The sequence below is a fragment of the Suillus subaureus genome (assembly GCF_016647635.1).
Source record: "Suillus subaureus strain MN1 chromosome Unknown BJ212scaffold_3, whole genome shotgun sequence".
Lineage (NCBI taxonomy): Eukaryota > Fungi > Basidiomycota > Agaricomycetes > Boletales > Suillaceae > Suillus > Suillus subaureus.
In genome coordinates, this window is record NW_024538559.1 from 1,699,037 (window position 1) to 1,720,735 (window position 21,699).

General features: G+C 44.1%; 5 protein-coding genes across 5 annotated transcripts; 2 read left to right on the plus strand and 3 right to left on the minus strand.

The window, feature by feature from the left end:
- Nucleotides 1-3,823: 3,823 nt before the first annotated feature.
- On the minus strand, nucleotides 3,824-4,239 carry BJ212DRAFT_1476132 (uncharacterized protein; the record flags this gene model as incomplete). Its single annotated transcript, XM_041339325.1, has 3 exons — nucleotides 3,824-3,946; nucleotides 3,999-4,136; nucleotides 4,189-4,239. The coding sequence occupies 3 exons, from the start codon at nucleotides 4,237-4,239 to the stop codon at nucleotides 3,824-3,826; spliced, it is 312 nt and encodes a 103-aa protein (XP_041198558.1).
- A 5,978-nt stretch (nucleotides 4,240-10,217) lies between these two features.
- On the plus strand, nucleotides 10,218-10,691 carry BJ212DRAFT_1260535 (uncharacterized protein; the record flags this gene model as incomplete). The annotated part of the gene is made up of 1 exon (XM_041330117.1): nucleotides 10,218-10,691. A coding segment is annotated over one exon (474 nt), but the record flags the coding sequence as incomplete, so codon positions are not given.
- Nucleotides 10,692-10,974: 283 nt separating this feature from the next.
- BJ212DRAFT_1261602 (uncharacterized protein) lies at nucleotides 10,975-11,474 on the plus strand (the record flags this gene model as incomplete). The annotated part of the gene is made up of 2 exons (XM_041330189.1): nucleotides 10,975-11,200; nucleotides 11,263-11,474. 2 exons carry the CDS (start codon nucleotides 10,975-10,977, stop codon nucleotides 11,472-11,474), a joined length of 438 nt encoding a protein of 145 aa, XP_041198560.1.
- Nucleotides 11,475-15,361: 3,887 nt separating this feature from the next.
- Nucleotides 15,362-16,621, minus strand: BJ212DRAFT_1476136 (uncharacterized protein; the record flags this gene model as incomplete). Its single annotated transcript, XM_041339326.1, has 3 exons — nucleotides 15,362-16,072; nucleotides 16,141-16,260; nucleotides 16,319-16,621. The coding sequence occupies 3 exons, from the start codon at nucleotides 16,619-16,621 to the stop codon at nucleotides 15,362-15,364; spliced, it is 1,134 nt and encodes a 377-aa protein (XP_041198561.1).
- A 793-nt stretch (nucleotides 16,622-17,414) lies between these two features.
- On the minus strand, nucleotides 17,415-21,548 carry BJ212DRAFT_1455110 (CHAT domain-containing protein). Its single transcript, XM_041338860.1, has 3 exons — nucleotides 21,270-21,548; nucleotides 19,986-21,209; nucleotides 17,415-19,715 (listed from the first exon to the last, which is right to left on the minus strand). The coding sequence occupies exons 2-3, from the start codon at nucleotides 21,203-21,205 to the stop codon at nucleotides 17,681-17,683; spliced, it is 3,255 nt and encodes a 1,084-aa protein (XP_041198562.1). The 5' UTR covers nucleotides 21,206-21,209; nucleotides 21,270-21,548; the 3' UTR covers nucleotides 17,415-17,680.
- Nucleotides 21,549-21,699: the final 151 nt, after the last annotated feature.

Consider the following 21,699-nt stretch of genomic DNA (forward strand, 5'->3'; position numbering starts at 1 on the left):
GTTGACTGGTTATAAAATGTTTGAATGTAACTAGGGATATGCACAGGTTTTGGAAACCTATGTGGGTCACAGGTGTGGGTACACCCTGGGTATGGGTGGGGGTCTGGTCCCAGCCCACCTGTACCCTTACCTGTACCCTTGCCTTGGGTTGACACATGAAACCATGTAGACTTACAAAACCAAACTCTGCTACTGTACAGTTGTCAAACCTTAATGATACTCACTATGTAGATTTACAAATGAAAGTTAGTGCACCCTACAGCCTACACACCATGTTACAGTAACATCTGCTCATTTAGCCCCTATTCATTTTCCTCACTCATGCCCTCACTGGACTCCTTCCTCTTTGGGTAATTGCCCCCTTTCTCTTTCTCAATTATTCTATCTCTTTCTCTTGATTGTTCTACTGACCATTCTGTCAGTTGTACCCTATCTTTGGTTCGTCCAATGACTCACTGACCATATGCCCTTACTGTCCAACTGGTCCTTCTTACTTACTATGGTATTCTGACTCATTATGACTCACTATGACTCATGTCTCCTTTACCCTTACCACTCAACTAGTACTTACTACTTACTTTGGTATCTTGACTCATTGTGACTCATTCACCCTCTACCCTTACCACTAATACAGCAGACCTGTCCTTATCCCTTCCAATGGTATATACTTTGTGGGTAGCACTTGTATTATCTAACTTGAATCTACTTGGTTCATACTGTTTACTCTTTGAGCCCTAAGCAAGCTCTCCTCTTATCAAGTACTTTCATTGGAGCTCATTACTGCCAACATCCTTAGCCTTGAAAGAGAACAATTGATGACTTTGCTGTCATAATCATTGATAATCAATCATAGCCCTTGTAGCTAGATTGATTGCTGTGAACTCATACCTATGAACACTTGCTGGTTGCAGCAGGCTTGGTGCAAGCCCCAATCCAAGTTCTATGTTACTCACTTGCTTCATCCATGTGTTGCAGACTTAGCCTGATTGTAACACACCATACAGCTCAACTTGCTTTTGAAAACTGCTAAATGAGTCACCAAATTGACTGACAAGGCTGGAGCTACTATTGAAGAGAAGCTTGATGGTGCCTTGACCAAGAAAAGGAAGAACCACACAAGCAGAGAAAGCACAACAGCCATAAGTGCTGTCCAAATATGAATAAAATAATCCTAAGGGTGTATTTTATTCTAATCATATTTTATTCTCTATCTGCCCCAAGATATTTAATGATAGCATTACTGTATTCATATTGTATTCATAGGTATTCATATCTAATCATATTTAATGGATAGAAACACCATTGAGATACTGAATTCCATCACCAAGGCCAAGCTTCAACAATTCCTTTGTAATGATGGCAGTGGAAGCAGTCTCTACAGTCATTGAAGAGCATGAATCAGAAAGTGTGTTTGCTACTAGAAAACAGGTGCTCAATGGCAACACTGACAGCAGGAATAGCAAGGACATCATGAGCAATGTGCAACAGGATAGGAAATGTTGTCTCATGTTGCTGCAAAGACAATAGTTAGACATTTTTGATGGGAATTATGTGAGAAGGTCACTCACCTTCCACCACTGAAGTGAATTGGTCATTTGTTCAGGTGGACAAGGGTAGAGACCACCTAAATAGATATCTACCTCATTCTGCACTGCAGAGGAACCACCACTAGACATGGTTAAAGCTGCAATGAGGGCAGACTTTGATGGTGAGATTGGGGCTGATGCAGGAGTGGTGGCTGACATAGTGCTGTTGTCAATGTCATAAGTCTTGTAAAGGTGTTTGAGCAGGATCTGACCATGACTGCTGAGATTCCCAGTAGGCCATAAGTTCTGGTCTTTGAAGTATGCAACTCATATACATGGATGCAAAACTAGTACACAACATAGTACTATGAGCTTGGTGACCCATAAGACAATAAAAACACTTACAGTGGCTCAAAAAACTGTCCACATATTTTTGCATTTTTTACTATTTACAATATTGTATGAGAATACATAAAGACCTCAGTGACATGCTGACACCATATTGTAGTGCTGCTTCAGGGCTTTGGATTGAGCACCACATCGCGGGAATCAGAGGAGATATGGTGGAGATACAAGGCTTACAAAATCATGACTCATGTGGACAGTTTTTTGAACACATATTAAAACTATATAAATCATCATTTATGACACCATAACAATCATGCCACCATTAAATAAATTATAAAGTGGTGTCATTATGTCATTTTAAAACCATATCTAACTATACAAACCAAAAATTTCCATATGTCATGGTTATATTCACCATGAAAGCCACCCCCCCTGCTCAAAGGGATAATATCCTCTCTCTTTCCTATTCTGGCCTCTCTGCTTGTCAAATTTCCTCTAGAACTGGAGTATCCAAGTCCACTGTGGCCAAGTTCATCAAAGAAAGTCACACAGACAAGGAAAACTTCTGTGAAGGGCATCCATCCAAGCTCACCTCTACTGATAGGAGGGCTATTATTCAACATATCACTACAGGAAAGGCTGATAATGCTGTCCAGGTCACCTATTACATCAATTCCACCATCACATTCCCTGTCTCTTCACACACTGTGAGAAACATTCTCAAGACAGCTCATCTCAGGTCAGTAACAAGGAAGAAAAGGCTCTCCTCTCTATCACACATATGCAGAGAGGACTAGCACCCTTCTTTTTTCACATATATACCTTGCCATCTGACCCAATCCTGTTTATTGTGGTCTTATATGATCATATAACATGCTTCCAGTCCATGTAATCCAATTCTGATGGGCTAAGGCAAAGGTTAGTCATCTCTGTTTATGTGTGATAGAGAGGAGAGCCTTTTCTTCCTTGTTACTGACCTGAGATGAGCTGTCTTGAGAATGTTTCTCACAGTGTGTGAAGAGACAGGGAATGTGATGGTGGAATTGATGTAATAGGTGACCTGGACAGCATTATCAGCCTTTCCTGTAGTGATATGTTGAATAATAGCCCTCCTATCAGTAGAGGTGAGCTTGGATGGATGCCCTTCACAGAAGTTTTCCTTGTCTGTGTGACTTTCTTTGATGAACTTGGCCACAGTGGACTTGGATACTCCAGTTCTAGAGGAAATTTGACAAGCAGAGAGGCCAGAATAGGAAAGAGAGAGGATATTATCCCTTTGAGCAGGGGGGGTGGCTTTCATGGTGAATATAACCATGACATATGGAAATTTTTGGTTTGTATAGTTAGATATGGTTTTAAAATGACATAATGACACCACTTTATAATTTATTTAATGGTGGCATGATTGTTATGGTGTCATAAATGATGATTTATATAGTTTTAATATGTGTTCAAAAAACTGTCCACATGAGTCATGATTTTGTAAGCCTTGTATCTCCACCATATCTCCTCTGATTCTCATGATGTGGTGCTCAATCCAAAGCCCTGAAGCAGCACTACAATATGGTATCAGCATGTCACTGAGGTCTTTATGTATTCTCACATAATATTGTAAATAGTAAAAAATGCAAAAACATGTGGACAGTTTTTTGAGCCACTGTACCAGCACCTAGCAAAGGATAATTGGATTCTAAGGCTTTGTTCATGTGGTGCTGAAGCTTATCAAGGCCAGCTTGCAAAGCCTGTGTCAGTCCATACACTCACCACTTCTTTGGAACTTGCTTCAGGTGCATCTCAAGATATTTCTCCATTTGTATGTAGAGTGGGAGTGTTTGGCAGATTGTAGGAATGCCTTTCTTCTGCAAAAATAGTGTTGAAGTATGAAATACCTTTGAGATCATGAGCACATGGAGTACACAGTCAAAAAAAAATACCTCAAGGATATCAGATTACTGGCCCCAAAACTCCCAGTCAAGCAAGCTGAGACACCATTTCTTTTTCTTTTGTGCTGCCATGTCCTTTTTCTTTCCAGTGAGACCATCATCAAGACATTCAACCCAAAGGTTAATTGCCTGCACAACACATGAAAACCACAAGTAAACAAATACAAGCCAATGTGCACACCAGTTTGAGTTTGATAGACTGCTCAATCTCTGCATGAGTTGTGTTCCAACATATGGGCATGCTACAAATAGGAATGAGATGACACATCTGTTTATGATGGACTTCAGATGCAAGGAAATCAACAACAATGGCATGAAGCTGTGCATGCCCACATTATGAGTCAATAGCCAATGGACGAGGTATGACATACCTTGTCAATAACACTGAATTTCTTTGTCTTCTTGCAAGCAATATTTGACATCTTCTTGCTTTAGAGCCTGGCCCTGTGTGAAATCCAGTCTCAGGAACATTAACCTCTGCTTGATCTAAATCTGTGTCATCTCTATCCTGTCCATCATCAGTCTCAGATTCTGTGTCACTTGCACCGGAGACAGCATCAACATTAGTATCTGATCCCTCTGCCTGAACTCCCTTTGCTCATTCCTCTTTCATCTTTGCTGTTTCTTCCTGGACTTTGGGGTCATTGTCAGGGTCAGAGGTGAGTGGGAACTGATGGGCAACCAAGTAGAGATCATCTTCATCAGGGTCTGGTATGCAGCTGAGCTTATGGTGCATAGCTCTAATGAATAGCATATTTGGTGAGCTACATTCCAGAGTATTTTTTGCCACTCACTGCATGTCAAGGTTGATGACATGGGCAGCATACCCAATTTGCACATTAATTTGATTCAAGAACACATTTTCATTTCCCAGCTGCTTGACAAGATTCTCATTCAAGACTGTATTACTGGCTGTATTATTGGTAGCATGAGCAACTATGCAGATTGTGAGAGTAGAATGGTATGGCATGATTTTTATATGTACTGAGTTTGTGTGTCACTTTACATGCCTGCAATGCCTTGAAAAGAGCACATCCTGTTGCCTTACCAGAGTAATTTCCATCAAGTGGGAGTAGTTCAATTGGACAAGTATGTAGGTCCCAGTTGTTGTCAATCCAGAATGCGACAGATCCAACAAAGGCATGCACAGAATTTTTGCTTGTCCAGACATCACTTGAAAAGCCAATCTAAGATGAGTTTTCCTGAAAGTGAATCAATGAGACTTGGCACAGACAAACATAAGGCTTGGAAGGCACAACCTGGAGTATCTTGTTAATCTTCTCATTCATCTTGAGTTCTAGCCAGTCAAGATCACACCAAATGGTCTGATGAGATGGAATTTTGTACCTGCAAGGTAAAATATATGTCAAGGTTTTCATCATACCCACTCGTTCACCTAATGAAAAAGGCAGATCATCTTCTAAGATGCCCTTGATGAAGTGTTCTCTCCAACCCCTCTGTGTCACTTGCTGGGCTGGGTTCTCAAAACCTCACTTTGTGTATGCCTGGATGAAATCTTGCTGGGCAGTGGACCCCAATGTGGTGGTGGTGCAGGAACTATTATTACCATTCTGCCATTCTACCCATGCTTCATAGGAGTGGTCAGCAGAGATGTTTTTACAGCCATGAGAAGGATGGGAAATGAAGTTACTTGTCATTGGCAGCTTGATGGTCTTATTGGCATAAGATTTGCATTTTAATGTTTGAGGGGATGTTCAGATTGTGCTGCAACACTTTAGTTGCAATATTAATATATTATTTAGCAAGGATAGCCCTCACCTGCACCAGCAACAGTGCCATTTCCAGATCAGCCTCCCATCATGTATGGCAAGCTTTGGTTCATCATGTTGCTCTAAGGCCCACTTTAATTTTGTTGGGGCTCGACCAGATTTGACCTTCACATCCTCCATCTCTTCATCTACAGATGTATCACCATCTTTCATTGTAGTACACTATGAACATGTTAGCAAACCATGATCCAATATTGTCACACTCACATTATCTTCTTTTTTGCCACTTGTTCTTTTCCAGGCTGCAGATTTCATCACTATTAGTACTAAGTATAAGCATGATTTTATAAATAACTTACTACTACATCTTCATCAATTGAAATATCAATGTCTGAGGTCAGATGTGTTAAGGTTGCATGCTCAAGGGGGGTCAGATCACAAGGGCTTGGCCTCAGCTCATACACTGTGCCCCTTTCCTGAGTATGTGCCCTCAATTTCTGGGGGCTGAACAGTCTTCTGGAGTTTCCAGGTTTTGACTAGGGTGGACAATGGACATCTAGGTATGAAATGTGAGATAAATCTGGTGGACATTCCAGATATTGATTGGGCAAGGAGATAAGGCTAATCTGGACAAAGTCCAGACTAGAAACTGACAGAGGATAGACTACCCTAAGGTAGAGCTGGAGATATAGTCTAGGATACAATCCTAAGACTCAGATGATGACAAGAGACTTAAATCAAGTCCAGAGTGTTACAGTGCCCCACTCTTTTTCTCATCATCACTGTGGACTCCTATATGGCTGTACTTCTAACGCTTCCTTTTCACTGTGCTGTTCCCTCATGGTCTCCCTTATCTTTGACTCATACCTTGTTTTCCCATGAACCTTCTTTTCTCAGTAGTCGCTACCCTTTGACCAGCCTGGTCTGTGCACAATTCCCTTACGTATATAAACCCTAGTTACCACTTGTATTCTCTCTAACTTGAATCTACTCAGTTCTCTTTGATACTCAAACTCTAGATCCTGTGGGAGTCTAGACAATTGCTCCTGAGGGAGGCACTTGACTCGATAAGGCTTAGTCCTTGATCAACCCTGATCCTTGATTCCTTTATTGGAATGACGCTCTATCCAAGTTCGTAACACAGAGGACACAGGAATGAGCAGGAACTAAAATGATATTTGAACTGAAGTATTTCTGAGAGTTACAGGAGGTTTATATACTGTAGGTATCATATAGGAATCAGTCAGCAAACACAAAGGCTATGTATGAAGCATGTGCAAAGTCTATTAGTAAGTAGGACAGATCACTAATAATGAATACTGGAAATGAAATGTATGTAACGGATCAGTAATCAGAAGGGAAACATAGTTAACCAGAGTCCAGAGACAGGGGAAGTCTAAATGGGGTTGGGTGCTGATATAAGGTTTTGGATTCCAGAAGGAAGATAAAGATAGAACAGATCATTGGAGATCCAGATTTAGAGTTGAGAGTCTGGAATGGCATATGACAGGATGATTCTTTGGAGGGTGATAGTCATGGTCATCCTTGTCAGTGTCTAGAAAACAATTGAATAAACTGACACTAGACAAACAATACTAATGGACATACCTTCTTGTCAAGGTCTCATAATCTGGAGTACAAGTTTCTCAGCAGTCACAGTACCTTTGTTTTGGACTGGGCCTTTTGCTAATTGGGTTTGCACACTGCTGGCAGCTATAATAGCAGTCTTCTGAAGTGTTAAAACCCTGATAGGACAACTATAAGTGATCCAGTCGAAGTGAATAATGGTAGTAAACATACACTTTATAGATTAGACTTGACAATGCTTCCACCCGAGCTTGTATGAGAGTCAGGCCATTGTTTGCTTCAATCCCAGGAACTCAAGTAAAATGTGATGTAAAGCCGTGGGCAAGTTGTAGACCATACTTGCCATGTACAATGAGTTTCTTTTTCTCATCATTATTACATTGTTCCCATGAGCGATTGAAAGAGTAAAATGGCCCCTCTTCCTCATCAACTTTAAAATCACAAAGATGCATAGTGAGAGGGCCATCTTCTGTTCCTTCTGGCATAGTCATTGGCAGGTTTGTGATCACATTTTGAAGGTCAATAAATAACCATGAAAGCTGATCCATGCTGCCAGATATGGCCATGTTTGTGATTTGAAGCACTTAACTGATTCTACTTGCAGATTTTGGTGGGTGGGAAATTTAGAGATAAACTGTACAGTTTATAATATATATTCTATGCATCATTTCATTCATGTTCCTGGTCAGGCCAACCTGGGTCCTAAATGTTGGTACCATATTCAGAATATGAATAAATACAGCGACCATAATGTATTGTAACCTATCTGCTCGTATTCCTCAAGACCGAGAATATGGGGCCAAGGTATTATATCCAGGGTATTCAAATATATTCACAATAATATTCAATCACATCCTACATATACTTTCTTTGACCCAAAACTGTGCTGAAGGAATCAACTACTAAGCTATGGCACTACAAGGAATACCAAGTCAGAGTATATGTGTGGTCATCTCTGCTCTGCCTAGACTGCTATACTTTGCAAAGGCAAGTGCATTCAACCCAAGGGGAAGCGAGTGCAACACATCCACAGGTTGTGTGAAGCATGGGAAAGTCACACACACGGAGGCAAAGGCATGCACAGAGAGTGGTAGGGTACACAAAGCACAGGAAAGTTGCACACTAATAGGCAAAAGTGTGCAGAGGGCTAGGAATGTGATGGGGACTAAGGGAAGATGATGACTGATACTGATGGGCATGAGAACGACAAATGTGATGATGATAGAGTGTGATTGCCAAAATGCTACTGACTATGGCTCAAAAAAGTGTGCACTATGCTGAGGGATGCTAAGGGATACTAACTGCCCACTAAGTGATAGCTAACTAACTGATAAAAATGCAAATGCTAATGTGCAAAAGCCAACTAAGCACATTCCCACAATATGGAGCCAACACGAGTAAGGTGCGGGAACAAAGAAGGTATATGTAAGTAAGGGTCCATGATGGAATATGGTGTCATGATAAGAATAAATGCAAAAAACATACCAGTAGGACTTGCTGGACAATGGATGGATGCTCCTGGATGATGGGTGATGAAGCGTGGGAAAGCGCGTGGGATGTGCATGGGAATGTGTCACAAGTTGCACAATGCACTATAGGCTGAGTGAAGGAATGATATAGGGAATGATGCCACAAGTTCGTGCTGTGAACTGTATGCAGATACATTGCAATATAGGGCTCTATGGGCATACAGAGGCGCAAGTCTCTACAGTGCATCATTGAGAATGATGATCAGTGGGCACATGAGTTCAAGTGTAGTGCGCAAGGATGCAAGACCACCATCTGACAGTATTTGGACAAAAAAGATGCCCAGTCCACTGGAAACATGCAGAAGCATGTCAAATTGTGTTGGTGTGGTGCAGTACTGCAAGCTGCTGATGACACAAAGGATGCCAGCAAGGTCTGCACCAAAATCATTCCAGGAATCCTGTGAGACAGATCAATAACAGCATCTGTTACAAACTAGGATGGTCATAACAACAGCAGCTCGATAAGAGCGATGGCTGAAGTTATAGTCAAGACCTTTGCAAATGCAAAGGTTGTAAGACAAGATGAAGAGAGTGTCTTCGGCTTGAATATCGGTTCAGATGACTTAGGATTGGAGGTCCTAAGCAAGAGAAGTTTCTGGGTGAAAACCTAGTAAGATTAAAGTGAAGTTCTACTAGGTACATGACCAGGTTTATATAGGACATAAGTACTTTAGGGCAAGTACTATGAGTCAGAGATAAGAGACGCGTCATAGATAAGAGACAAGTCACAGATAAGCGATGAGTCATCTAATGACAGTGATGGCAATTGCAATGTAATACAAGTATAGAAACAGATGAGTCAATGATGGCATGGCGTGGCGCAGTCATGACGTAATACAACTGTAAGTGAGGGAAAATAAGTAGGGGCAGGCATAACTGTAACAGCATCCTTTGAATGCAAGGGGAAGGGGAAGGTGACATACTCCTACTGTCAACACACCTGTGCTGAGACCAAGTAAGTCTTTGATACTATGCAGCCAGACAAATTTAACATGACACGGAGCTGAGCTTGTGTGTTAGGTCTCCAAAAGCCTGCAACTATTCAAGATAGTCAAAGACCGAGGATTTCAATCATTAATGAAAACAGGCTGACCGGAATACTTCTTACCTTCCCCAATCACTATCTCATGTGACGTACAGCTTGTTTTTGCATGCACTCAATGTCGCATTGCTAAAATGTTGAGAGTTAGTGACTTCATGCTCAATATGAATGAAACTGACTTGACTTACCAGGAATATGATGGCAAGATAAATTTTACTATGGACACTTGGACATCCACCAACCATAGAGCCTTTGTGGCAGTATTGGTCCATCTCAAACACAATGGAATCCCACTGAGTCTGCCATTAGATATTGTTGAGGTGGCAAAGGTATGTGAAAGACTTATGACTTGGAGGTGCCCACACACAATGACATGACAACTTGACCAGTCCCATACCAGTGTGGAACTTGCTGCAGTATTTGCAAAGATGCTACAAGAATTTGGAATATCAGACAAGGTACAAGGTGTTTAGGAGAAAAAGGAGAAAAAACTTACTTGCTAACTTGTCCCACAGATACTGAGTGTAACATATGATAACACCTCAAACAATGATGTCATGGTTGATGGGCTCAAGGACTTGCTTCCTGACTTTGGGAGGGCAGCAAGTCACACACAGTGCTTCTTCCACACTGTAAATCTGATTGCCAAGTCCCTGCTTGGTGAGTTCAACATAACAAAGAAGGCCAAGGCTGGAAGAGAAACAGACAATGATGTTGCAAGTGATACAAGTGATATGGAGCTTGCTGATCTGAGCAATGAAGTTCAGAGTGAAGATGCCAGTGCCAATGTTGGAGATGAGGAGTTGCCAGATAATGAGGATGGTTGGGTGGATGAGGTAGCACTGTTGGACCAGGATGAACAAATTGAGCTGCAAAGAAATATCCAACCAGTAAAGTTAGTGCTTTTGAAGGTAAGACAAAAAAAATGCAAGCACACCTTGATATTGACTGCTCCCTCTAGTTGTGCAAGCTTTCTTACAAACTGATCAATTCCATGACCATCTTGCTTCCTGCCTGGCACAAAATCCTCCTCAACCTTCAAATGACTCCAATGAATATGCCATGGGACATTTGCACCCACTGGAACTCAACCTTCAATATGCTGGATTATGCTGTCATCCATCAGGAAGCAATTGACACAGTCACTCAGTGGCATGACCTAGGATTGTGCAAGTTTGAACTTGTCAACAGTGATTGGGAGATAGTCAGCCAGTTGCAGGATGTATTGAAGGTAGGTGTGGGTCACTTACTGGAAATTGCTTACTAAACATGTCTTTCAAGATTCTCAAGGACACCACATTGTTTTTCTCACAGGGGACACCTAACCTTGCAAGGGTTATTCCCACAATGGATTTGATTGACAAGCAACTCACCACCTGCTCACACAACAAAAAATATTCTGCTTCTATTTGTGTGGTTGTTTGCCTTGCAAAACAAACACTCAACCAGTACTACCAGTTGATGGACAAGTCTGAGGTATACTGGATTGCTATGGGTGAGTCTTGTTTTGATTTAAATAATAATATGATACTGACCTTTGTTTATTTATTACTACAGTACTGCATCCACACCATAAATTGGCCTATTTCAAGAACACACAGTGGGAGGATACCTGGATTGGGACTGCAGCCACACTTGTCCATGATGAGTTTGAATGGTCATACCTTGAGGTGGGGATTCAAGAGAACAGTGATGATATTGAGATGTTGAATACTATGGCTCATGAGGTATGTGTTTTTCTTTATGTTTGCATAGCTCAATATCATTAACTGCAACTTGACCTTTGAGAATTTTTTTGACAATATGCCAGCACTGGTGCCACCCAAGTTGAGTGACCTGGGGGATGAACTGGAGCACTACCTCAACACCAATATCAAGGATGTCCCTGATCCTATTGCCTGGTGGTACAAGTACTGTGCAGTATATCCCCACCTTTCTCATATGGCCTTAGACTACTTAACAATACCTGGTGAGTCCATGCCCACCCTCCTTTATGGGTTCATTCTGACATATTTTTGTCACACATTTTTCATAGCTACATCTGTTGATGTCAAATGTCTGTTCAGCCAGGGATGCCTCATTCTGTCTCATGTGCATTCATGTCTGATGGCTCAGTCTACTCAAGCGCTCCTATGCCTCAGTTATTGGAGCTGCCTCAACCTCATCAAGATGGAAGACATTGTCAAGATTAGTTCCCTACCTGATGTTGAAGATACTAATGAGAAAGAGCTCAAGGATGGCTGGGACTGCATTGAATAGCTACATAGTACATTTTTTGTATCATTTCATTATAGTATTCTATACCCACAGGGTATACCCACCATGGGTGGTACCCTGGGGTGTTATATCCTCCTACCCATCACTACACCCATACCCTCAGTGTGGGTATGGGTACATCTCAGGGTAAGGGTACAGGTGGCACCTGTGATACCCTGGGGTTTACCCATGCACATTCCTAGACATGACAGATGCATTGTTTGCCAGACCACCAAATGCAGTAATTCTCCCCCTAGATCTTTGGTGTAAAAATTATATCACCTCCTGCAGCCACTTCTTCATGAACAAGTATTCCTCATGCTTGTCAAAATATGTTCATTTATACTATAGAAAGATATCCTCTTACAGCTGATTCCAAAACTATGCGGAATCGCAAAATCAAAACTTGAGCGTCAGAAACAGCTGAACAAGGACCCCATAAGCATACTGTGAGATTTGCGCTGCACAGTGTCTGTGTCATTCATTAATGCCACCACACACTGTTTCGAACAATCTAGAGGCTCAAATCCCTGTTCTCCATCAATGTGGGCACTCCATTAAACATATCTGCCATCTACTTGGAGTAAAAAAGACTCTGGTGTACAAGGTTTTACAGCTCTGTCCCTTGACTTGGAGTTTACAGCACTCTCGTATCCACAGCAAGCATACAGGCCAGTGTTGCACCCTCACCATTGATGACATTGCCTTCATCACTGCCATTCTTCATCACCACCCTACTATTTATCTCGATGAGCTACAGCATGAATTGCACTCTCACTGTGGTGTGCTTGTGTCTCTGCAAACACTTCTTCACACATTTTTGCAGTTGCATTTCAAGCACAAATGCATTTCCACTTATGCTCTCGAATGGAACAAAGAAAAACATGCTATTTTTATGAATAGTATTGCTAACATTGCACCTGACCCTGAAATGTTGATGTTTGGTGACGAGGCTGCGAAAGATGAGAGAACCCTCATTCGATGCTATGGCAGATCAAGGATTGGAATGAGGTATGTCAAATTTTACTGTGATTGACATGCAATGACCAGTCTAAATCAGATGCATCCAGATAAGTTTAATTTCTATGATTAATACAAAGATCACTTGCCCACAAGAGTTTCCAAGGAGGTACTTGAAAGTATATTTTTTCCTCTCAGTGATCCTATAGTGTGATTTGTCATGTTTCATGAGAATTGTTGTCAGAAATTTGATGTAGTTGGACTCAGAGACTTGAAAGACCAGTTCCTTGACTTTTGTAGATTTCACTTCCTTGGTTTTTGCTTTGCCATTATTTTCAGTAGTAGTCTTGGTGTATGTATCAAGGTAAATAATGAATGTTGCCATGAATCCAGGTGTCTCTGGGGAGGAATCTGATGGTGATGACATTGTCTTTCAGTGAATTGCATATACTACACTAGCGCTACTACAAATCTCGCAGTCATGTGCTTACAGGGTCCTTGTTCGGCCATTTCTGATGCTCAAGTTTTGATTTTGCGATTCCACATAGTTTTGGAATCAGCTGTAATACATCATGTTCAAACATACGAAGAACAAAAAGATAGACAAAAAGTCAAATCTGAGACCCTGAAAGTGAACAAACAAGTGCAACTAGGTAGGTTGGTGTTCAAATTCATTAGAGTCCATTCAGGAGGTCAGATTTAGGCCAACTTAGCTAACTTTTTCGAACTTCAAATCACATCAAGTAAGCTGGAGCTTGAATTCAAGTCACGCTGTTATCTCTGATACATACTACCATGTTGCTTCACCTGTTGCACCATAGCAGTGACCCTGACTCAGATCCACCATCCCATGATACTAGAAGTGATGAAGTCTCGGAAGATTACTTGAACTCTTGGGGTGATGATGAGGTGAATGAAGGGGATGAGGAGGACAATGAAGATGATGTAGAGCGGGCACATAAGAAGACTCTTCAAGTGGTCATAGGCCTATTCCACCAAATAGTCACATCAGGTTCTGAAACTCTTGCCATCGCGATGGACACCTTCAACTCCTACACAAATACCCACTACAACAAGACACCCTACCATACCTCAGCACTATGAGGGATTGGCTGGGTTACTGAACTTATCGATGGTCACACTGAACATATCCGATGTGAGCTGGGCATTCACTGCCATGTATTTATTGTATTACTCAATGTACTTCAGGAAGGTGGGATCAATGATTCAAAGCATGTAAAGCTGGAGGAGCAATTGGCAATTTTTCTGTATGCTTGTGTCACCAGTCTTTCTGTATGCCACATTGGCAAGCATTTCCAATGCTCTAATGACACTATATCAAGGTATGTTTTCACTGACTCTCACATCCTAATGAAGCTAATTTCTTTCCAGATATTTCAAGCGAATCCTTATCGCATTCTCCTCCCATCCTATCTACCCTGCCTATGTTCAGCTTCCTGAGGCAGATGCTCCAACCCCCCCTAAAATCCTCAACAGTCCTAAATTTTACCCTTACTTTGCAAATGTCATTGGTGCCATTGATGACACACACATCACTTGCCACCCATCAGCCACTGATCGCCAATCTTCCCATGACTGCAAGGGAAACTTATTGCAAAACTGTCTTGCTGCCTGTGGCTTCAACATGCAATTCACCTACATGTTGAGTGGGTTCCAAGGGTCTGTGGTGGATGCTCATGTCTACCATGTGGCTCATTTGTCAGACTTCATGATCCCTCTGGGAAAATTGTATCTCACTGACACTGGATTCACGGCATGCAATGAGTTACTTGTACCATATTGTGGTGTTCACTACCACCTTGCTGAATGGGACCGTGTGGGCCTCTTGTATGTTGGCTCCCAACTTACCACACTCTAGTACTTACATACATGGCTTGTAGACCCTGCAACCGCCAGGAACTCTTTAATCTATGTCATGCAACACTCTGCAATGTTGTTGAGCAAATTTTCAGTGTCATCAAGAAGTGCTTCCGCATCATTCAGCTCCCTCCTGAGTACAGCTCAGATATTCAATCCCACATCCCTCCAGTGCTATGTCTAGTTCACAACATCATACGTATTCACGACCCAGATGATTTATTAGACTACCACCATGTGGAATCAGACGAGTGGAGCACTCCTTACTATAGCAGTACACTTTCTGATGGGCCTCCAACTGAAGCAGCACGCACTCATGCACATCCACTATGTGATCAAATTGCACAGGACATGTGGGAGGATTATTTGGCAGAAAGAGTTCATCGAGGGCTGCCAATGCCGCCTGGTGTAGAAGAATAGTCAATCTCACATTATCACTCTCAAATGTAGCACAGCTGGTTGAATTGATGAACTTTGGATATGCTAATACATCGAAAACCTAGTTACTGCTGCTCACATGAGCCTGTAGGTAGTCTGCTAAGAACAATTTGCAGACACCAACTCATGTGATGTTAAGGTAAGAATCAGCAACTATAACATCAGATTGAAACACTTTGATCATCTTGAGAACCTCATGATCATCAAGATCAGGCTCCTCTTGCACCAGGCAGATGGCCCTTTGCTTGCAGACTGGGGGCGGCTCATGACCTGCAGCGACTTCCTTAAGCACAACAGTTGCAGTGTCAATGCTGCTCTTCACCTGTCCGCCCAACTCCTCCAATGCATTCAGCAAAGTGCACTGGGATTTTGATGACCCTCCTGCACTCTTGCCAGACTTCAAAGAGTGAGGAGGGTGAGATTCCTGGCATGAGGTATCATTGTCCATAGTCTTGTGTTTGATGGCCATTGAAGAAGCTGGTGTGGAATTGGACACCAATGAGGGTGCGGAGGGTATGAGGAAGCGCGGCAAGCGTGGCGCTGTATTGGAGGATTGGGCCACTGAGATGAGCTGAGGTTGGACAGTGGAAGATGGGGTGGGGGGGTCTTTGGGGACAGGCATCATCTCAGTGTTGGTGTTCTTGTGGAACTTGATGTTTTCGAGCAAGTTCTCTAGTGACTTCATTATGATGTCACTAGCACTTGTGCTGTCGGTGGGCATTGATGTGTTGGCGTTGATGTCGAGGCTTGTGTGGAAACCAGTCCAGGTACTGGTGTGAGATGGGAGGATTTTGGCGAGGGCCTTGTAGTGTTCCCAGCCCGAGGATTTGATGGACTTTACTTGAGGATCTGCTTATGAAAATTGTGAGCACAGCGGTGAAGAGATGGCTGAAAAACACATACCTTAAGTAAATCCACCCAAATTGTCTCAGATTCAGTGGTGATATTCACACCCTTCTCACGAGTGTAGGATATACCGGATGAGTTGGCTATCTTGTCAACAACTTTGAAGAACTTGTGCAGCTATAAGAGTAGTGGTATCAGTAATCATAGTGCCACTGGAGATGAATAGAATACTTACCTGCCCCCACTTCTGATGGCATGCATCAGGGCTTTTAGGGGCACCCACCCCTGGAGTGCCCTTATTAGCCATCTCTGCAGCTGCGGCAACCCAGAACGATTTGTCGAAGTTCATCCCATCACCACCCTTGGCTCGATGGGTGGCGATGTATGTGATGAGGGCACTCTCATCCACCTGGGTCCAGATGCAATGGGATTCTTTTTCAACCATTTCGTTGGTTTGGGCAGATCTCCTCTTTGCCTTGACCATAGTGGTCCTAGTATGTACACGGAGGTGTTGGGATGAAGCTCGGGTTGCAGGCATGATTGATCATTGATAGGATAAGTAATTGTGTGACATGTGTTGGTCACATCGACCAGCAGTTCGGCAAGCTTACTTAATGTGGTTTGAAGTTCGAAAAAGTTAGCTAAGTTGGCCTAAATCTGACCTCCCGAACGGACTCTCAGTCTCGCAGCGCTGGTCGCATGCCCGAGAGAAAACGACCCTCCAAGTTTTCTCAAGAACTTGAAGATAAAATTCAACATGCCTGCTCTATTCTACATGCTTCTCCTTCTCCTAATATTCGTGCCATTGCAACAGAGCACAAAGTCCCATATGACACCCTTCATCGCATCCAGAACTCAAGAACAACAAATGCTTTGCAGGCCTTTTTACTGGCCGCTCTCGTGCTGGACAAAAACGGACCTTTAATGAAGGTCCATCTGACGAAAATGATCAGAATGTTCAACCCCCTGCCATGCGCCCTTGTCTCGATACTACTCCTTCCAATTCAACTGGTGCACACTATTTTTCAACTTACTCGACTGCCGCTAGTCAACAGGCATCCCCTCTAATTTTTCCTGCAGCATACTATACATAATTTCATATATTGTACCTACCTAGGTAATACCTTACAGTACTGTATATACCCATACTTACTTGAAACCCAAGCCTCAGCGCTGTATTACTCGTCAACCAGTGTGAGGTTCATCAACGGCGTCGGAGAGTCAAAACGGCAGTGTGATGTTGTGTGACACCATGCCTTCTGTACGGGTGAGAATTTTTGCAACTTTGTGCTCAAACACTGTTTTGCACCGGCTTCTCTCTGGCAATGTAGCTTTGACATATTTCTTTATTTTTTAAACATAGCATTAAAGCAGGTACTGAATACTACCTGCTCCTGTTTTCGCCTTATTTCAATGTTGTGTAGTTGTTGCGTTATGAAAACCAGGTCGAAAAGTTTTGCAACTCTGGGCCAGAGATAGCACCCCCCTGTAGTGACGAGCCAAAAACAATGCAGTTACACAAATGATGAGATAGGGTAGCGAGGAGATGAAAGCAACAGACAGGATTACTGAATGAAATGCGAGAACACGGATGAAACTAGACACCTATGTGAACAAATACAATTTGCTGTTCTAATGAAATCTTCTTGCGCAACGATTTCATGGCCTTGTGCAATGCTACCGCAGCCTGTGTGCAGCACAATCTCCCCGAACTATCAACCAGGTGGCCATAAAAAGCTGACACAACCTGGCGTGCAACATCGTCATCAACAGACCACATGGAACCTATGACACTGCGAAATCCGCTGAATTGCATAGCCGCAGCAAGATGGATCGACTCATCGGGACTGTCCTCATCGCCCACGGTAGTGTGGCAAGCTGATAAGAATGCAAATTCTGGATTCTGCCAGTCTGATCGGATGATGTCCTTGATCATCAATGGCCCGTCACGCATGGCGAAGGAAGACTCGAAAGGTTGTATCCGATTTGGCATTCCGTGGCAGGCAAGATGGAGCCACTGATTACGGTTTAGTGCATCAAGTGCACCCTGCACTGTTGCGTCGCTGTCCTCGAGCAATGTGAAGGACGACACGACAGGCTCGAGACATTGAGCTACGACAGTTAGTTCGGGAGCGACACATTTGAGCTCCTTCCCTCCCTCCGGGTTTCCTTGACCAATGGCAACAAAATGTTGTGGGGACACGTCCCGAAAAACCCGCCGTCTCGCCCGAACGAGCGTTGTCAAAGTGGGAGTATAAGAGGAGATGTAAATGTCAGACAAACTGTCTCTGTGCTTCTCATATGGTCCTGCTGCATGTAGAGGAAGCAGCGTGAACTCGGCAGTGGGACACCACCAGATATGCGAACCAGGACAAACATCTGACTCCCTAAGAGCTTGGACCACGGGGTCAACAATATCATTCCAAAGCTTGCGAAGGATGCCAACAAGCTTGTGTTGACGATCAGAAGAACCAAACAGCTTTGCGAGTGACTGGAACTCGGAGGACAACTCGGACACTTCGGCTTGTGTAGTGTCAAGCGGAACATGGACAGGACCTTGCCCACTCAAGATAATCAAGGCGTCGCAGCTGTACCGACTAGCATTGACAATGATGACCGGACCTTCTTCAGCCACCTTCTGTAGGTCAGAGAAAAGGGGAGGTAGGAGAAACCGAGAAAAGTCAGGAAGTATGCGGATGCGCAAGACGACGTCGTCCCATTGCATGGTCAGTTGCCGGATTTGCGGAGACTTGTCTTCAGTAGCCTGATCGAACATGTTACGAAGGCAAAAGCTCAACCGCTTGAACTCTTCTGCCAAAGCCATGCCAGTGTCACCTGACACAGAAAGTTCATCGAGTAGTGTGCTGAAGCGTGCCAACTGGGTCCAGAATACCGCACGACCTTGCTCAACCAGCTCCACCGCAGTCGTCAGGGCACCATGACGAACACTGCATGAAAAAGTATCTGTGGCAAGGGAAGAGACAGCCTCCCTGATGACGTCGAAATGATGCGAAGAGGACGACAAGAGAGCAACTTGCTGATCTAGGAATTTCAATGCAGTCTTATAGGCAAGCAATGCAGAGTCGTGATTGAGGGTGTGGGCAGAGGCCGCCCACGACTTGGCAACACCAAGATCTGCGCGAGATGCTGCATGTGATAGGTGGGAGAGTTGCGAATACAGGCTAAACGCTTCATCAAGGTCAGGCTGGACGTTCTGCTGCCGGAATCTGTGTGCTAGACTGAGGGCAAGATTGTCGAGAAACACAGATCGATTAGAATGACATGAGGGGAGGAGCTCCAGTGCAGCTCGATGGTGCTCGATGGCCTCATCAAGGTCAGACATGATGCCACGCTGCCGGAATCTTTCTTCAAGGCTAACAGCAAGATTATTCAGAGACTTGGATCGTTCTGAATGACGGGAGGGATGGAGGAATAATGCAGCGCGATGGAGCTCGATGGCCTCGTCAAGATCAGATATAATGCACCGCTGCTGGAATCTGTCCTGAAGGCTGAGTGCAAGATTGTTCAGAGAGATGGATCGTTCAGAATGACCAAGGGGACGGAGGTGTAATGCATCCCGATGGAGCTCGATGGCCTCATCAAGGTCAGACATGATTCCGCGCTGCCTGAATCTCTCTCCAAGGCAGATAGCAAGATTGCTGAGAGACATGGATCGATATGGGTGATACGGGGGGAGGAGCTCAAACACAGCCCGATGGTGCTCGATGGCCTCATCAAGGTCAGACATGATGCCATGCTGCTGGAACCTGTCTCCAAGGCTGACAGCAAGATTGTTCAAAGACATGGGTCGCTCAGAATGACCATGGGGATGGAGGAGTAATGCAGTCCGATAGAGCTCGATGGCCCCATCGAGGTCAGACATGATGCTACGTTGTAAGAATCTGTCTCGCAGGGTGGCAGCAAGATTGTTCAGAGATATGGATCGTCCAGAATGACCAGGGGGACGGAGGAGTAATGCATCCTGATGGAGTTCGATGGCCTCATCAAGGTCAGACATGATTCCACACTGCTGGAATCTGTCTCGAAGGCTGAGTCCAAGATTGTTCAGTGACGCAGATCGATTTGAATGATGTGGGGGGCAGAGCTCCAGCGCAGTCCGACAGAACTCGATGGCCTCATCAAGGTCAGACATGATTCCACGTTGCAGGAATCTGTCTCGAAGGCTGAGTGCAAGATTGTTGAGAAACGTGGATCGACCTGGATGACCTGAGGAATGGAGTAATGCATCCCGATGGAACTCAATGGCCTCATCAAGGTCGGACATGATTCCACGCTGCTGGAATCTATCTCGAAGACTGAGAGCAAGATTGTTCAAAGACGTGGATTGTTCAGGGTGACCAGGGGGATGGAGGAGTAATGCAGTCCGATTAAGCTCGATGGCCTCATCGAGGTCGGACATGATTCTATGCAGCTGGAATCTGTCTCGAAGACTGAGAGCAAGATTGTTCAAAGACGTGGATCGTTCAGGATGACCAGGGGAGCGGAGGAGTAACGCAGTCCGATTGAGTTCGATGGCCTCATCGAGGTCAGACATGATGCTACATTGCAGGAATCTGTCTCGAAGGCTGAGAGCAAGATTGCTCAGAGACGTGGATCGTTCAGAATGACCAGGGGAACGAAGCAGTAATGCAGCCCGATGGATCTCGATGGCCTCATCAAGGTCAGACATGATACTACCCTGCTCGAATCTGTCTTGAAGGCAGACAGCGAGATTGTTCAGAGATGCGGATCGATCTGAATGGCCGGCAGGACAGAGGGGCAATGCAGCCCGATGGAGCTCGATGGCCTCATCAAGGTCAGATATGATGCCACCCTGCCGGAATCTGTGGCGAAGGCAGGCAGCAAGATTGCTCAGAGACGCAGACCGATCTGAATGACCGGGGGGATGAAGGAGTAGTGCATCGCGATGAAGCTCGATGACTTCATCAAGATCAGACATGGTGCCCCAGTGCTTGAATCTCTCTCGAAGGCTGACAACTAACCTGTTCAGAGACAAGGATTGATCTGGATGACCGGGGGAACGGAGGAATAATGCAACTCGATGGAGCTTGACAGCCACATGGTTTGCTAGGTTAGTGAGGCAAGATGACCACTGCCCCATCTCGCTGTGAAATTTAGGTCTCCCACTGAGTCCAAAATGGAGTGAGATCAGAATGAATACACACTTGGGGGAGCTGAAACTGCAGCACTGGCGCACCAAAGACCCACCAGTGCAAGGGAAACGATACAGTGAGTACTCGACGATCCCTGGAATTTAACGGCGAGCTGCAAGGAAGGACCTCATACCCGTTCCCGCGCGGGTGCCGAGCCAACCATAGGTACCCGCGAGTCGCGAGGGCCCGGAGCTCAGGAAAAGGCATCCAAAAATATCCGAGTCCTTCACTGCCAGCTGAAGAATGTGCGCCAGTTAAACGTTGACGTGCTTCAAAGGGAGTCCAGAGAGGAGGAAAGAAAATAATCATTGGTTGATGTAGCTAGTAGTACATCCCTAACGTAGAACACTGGCGCATCAGTACCAAGAAAATAGTCGTTACACTCTCTTCCGAAACTCTTGAATCACATGTTTGTGGCGGTTCAAAAATAGTGAAAATAGTG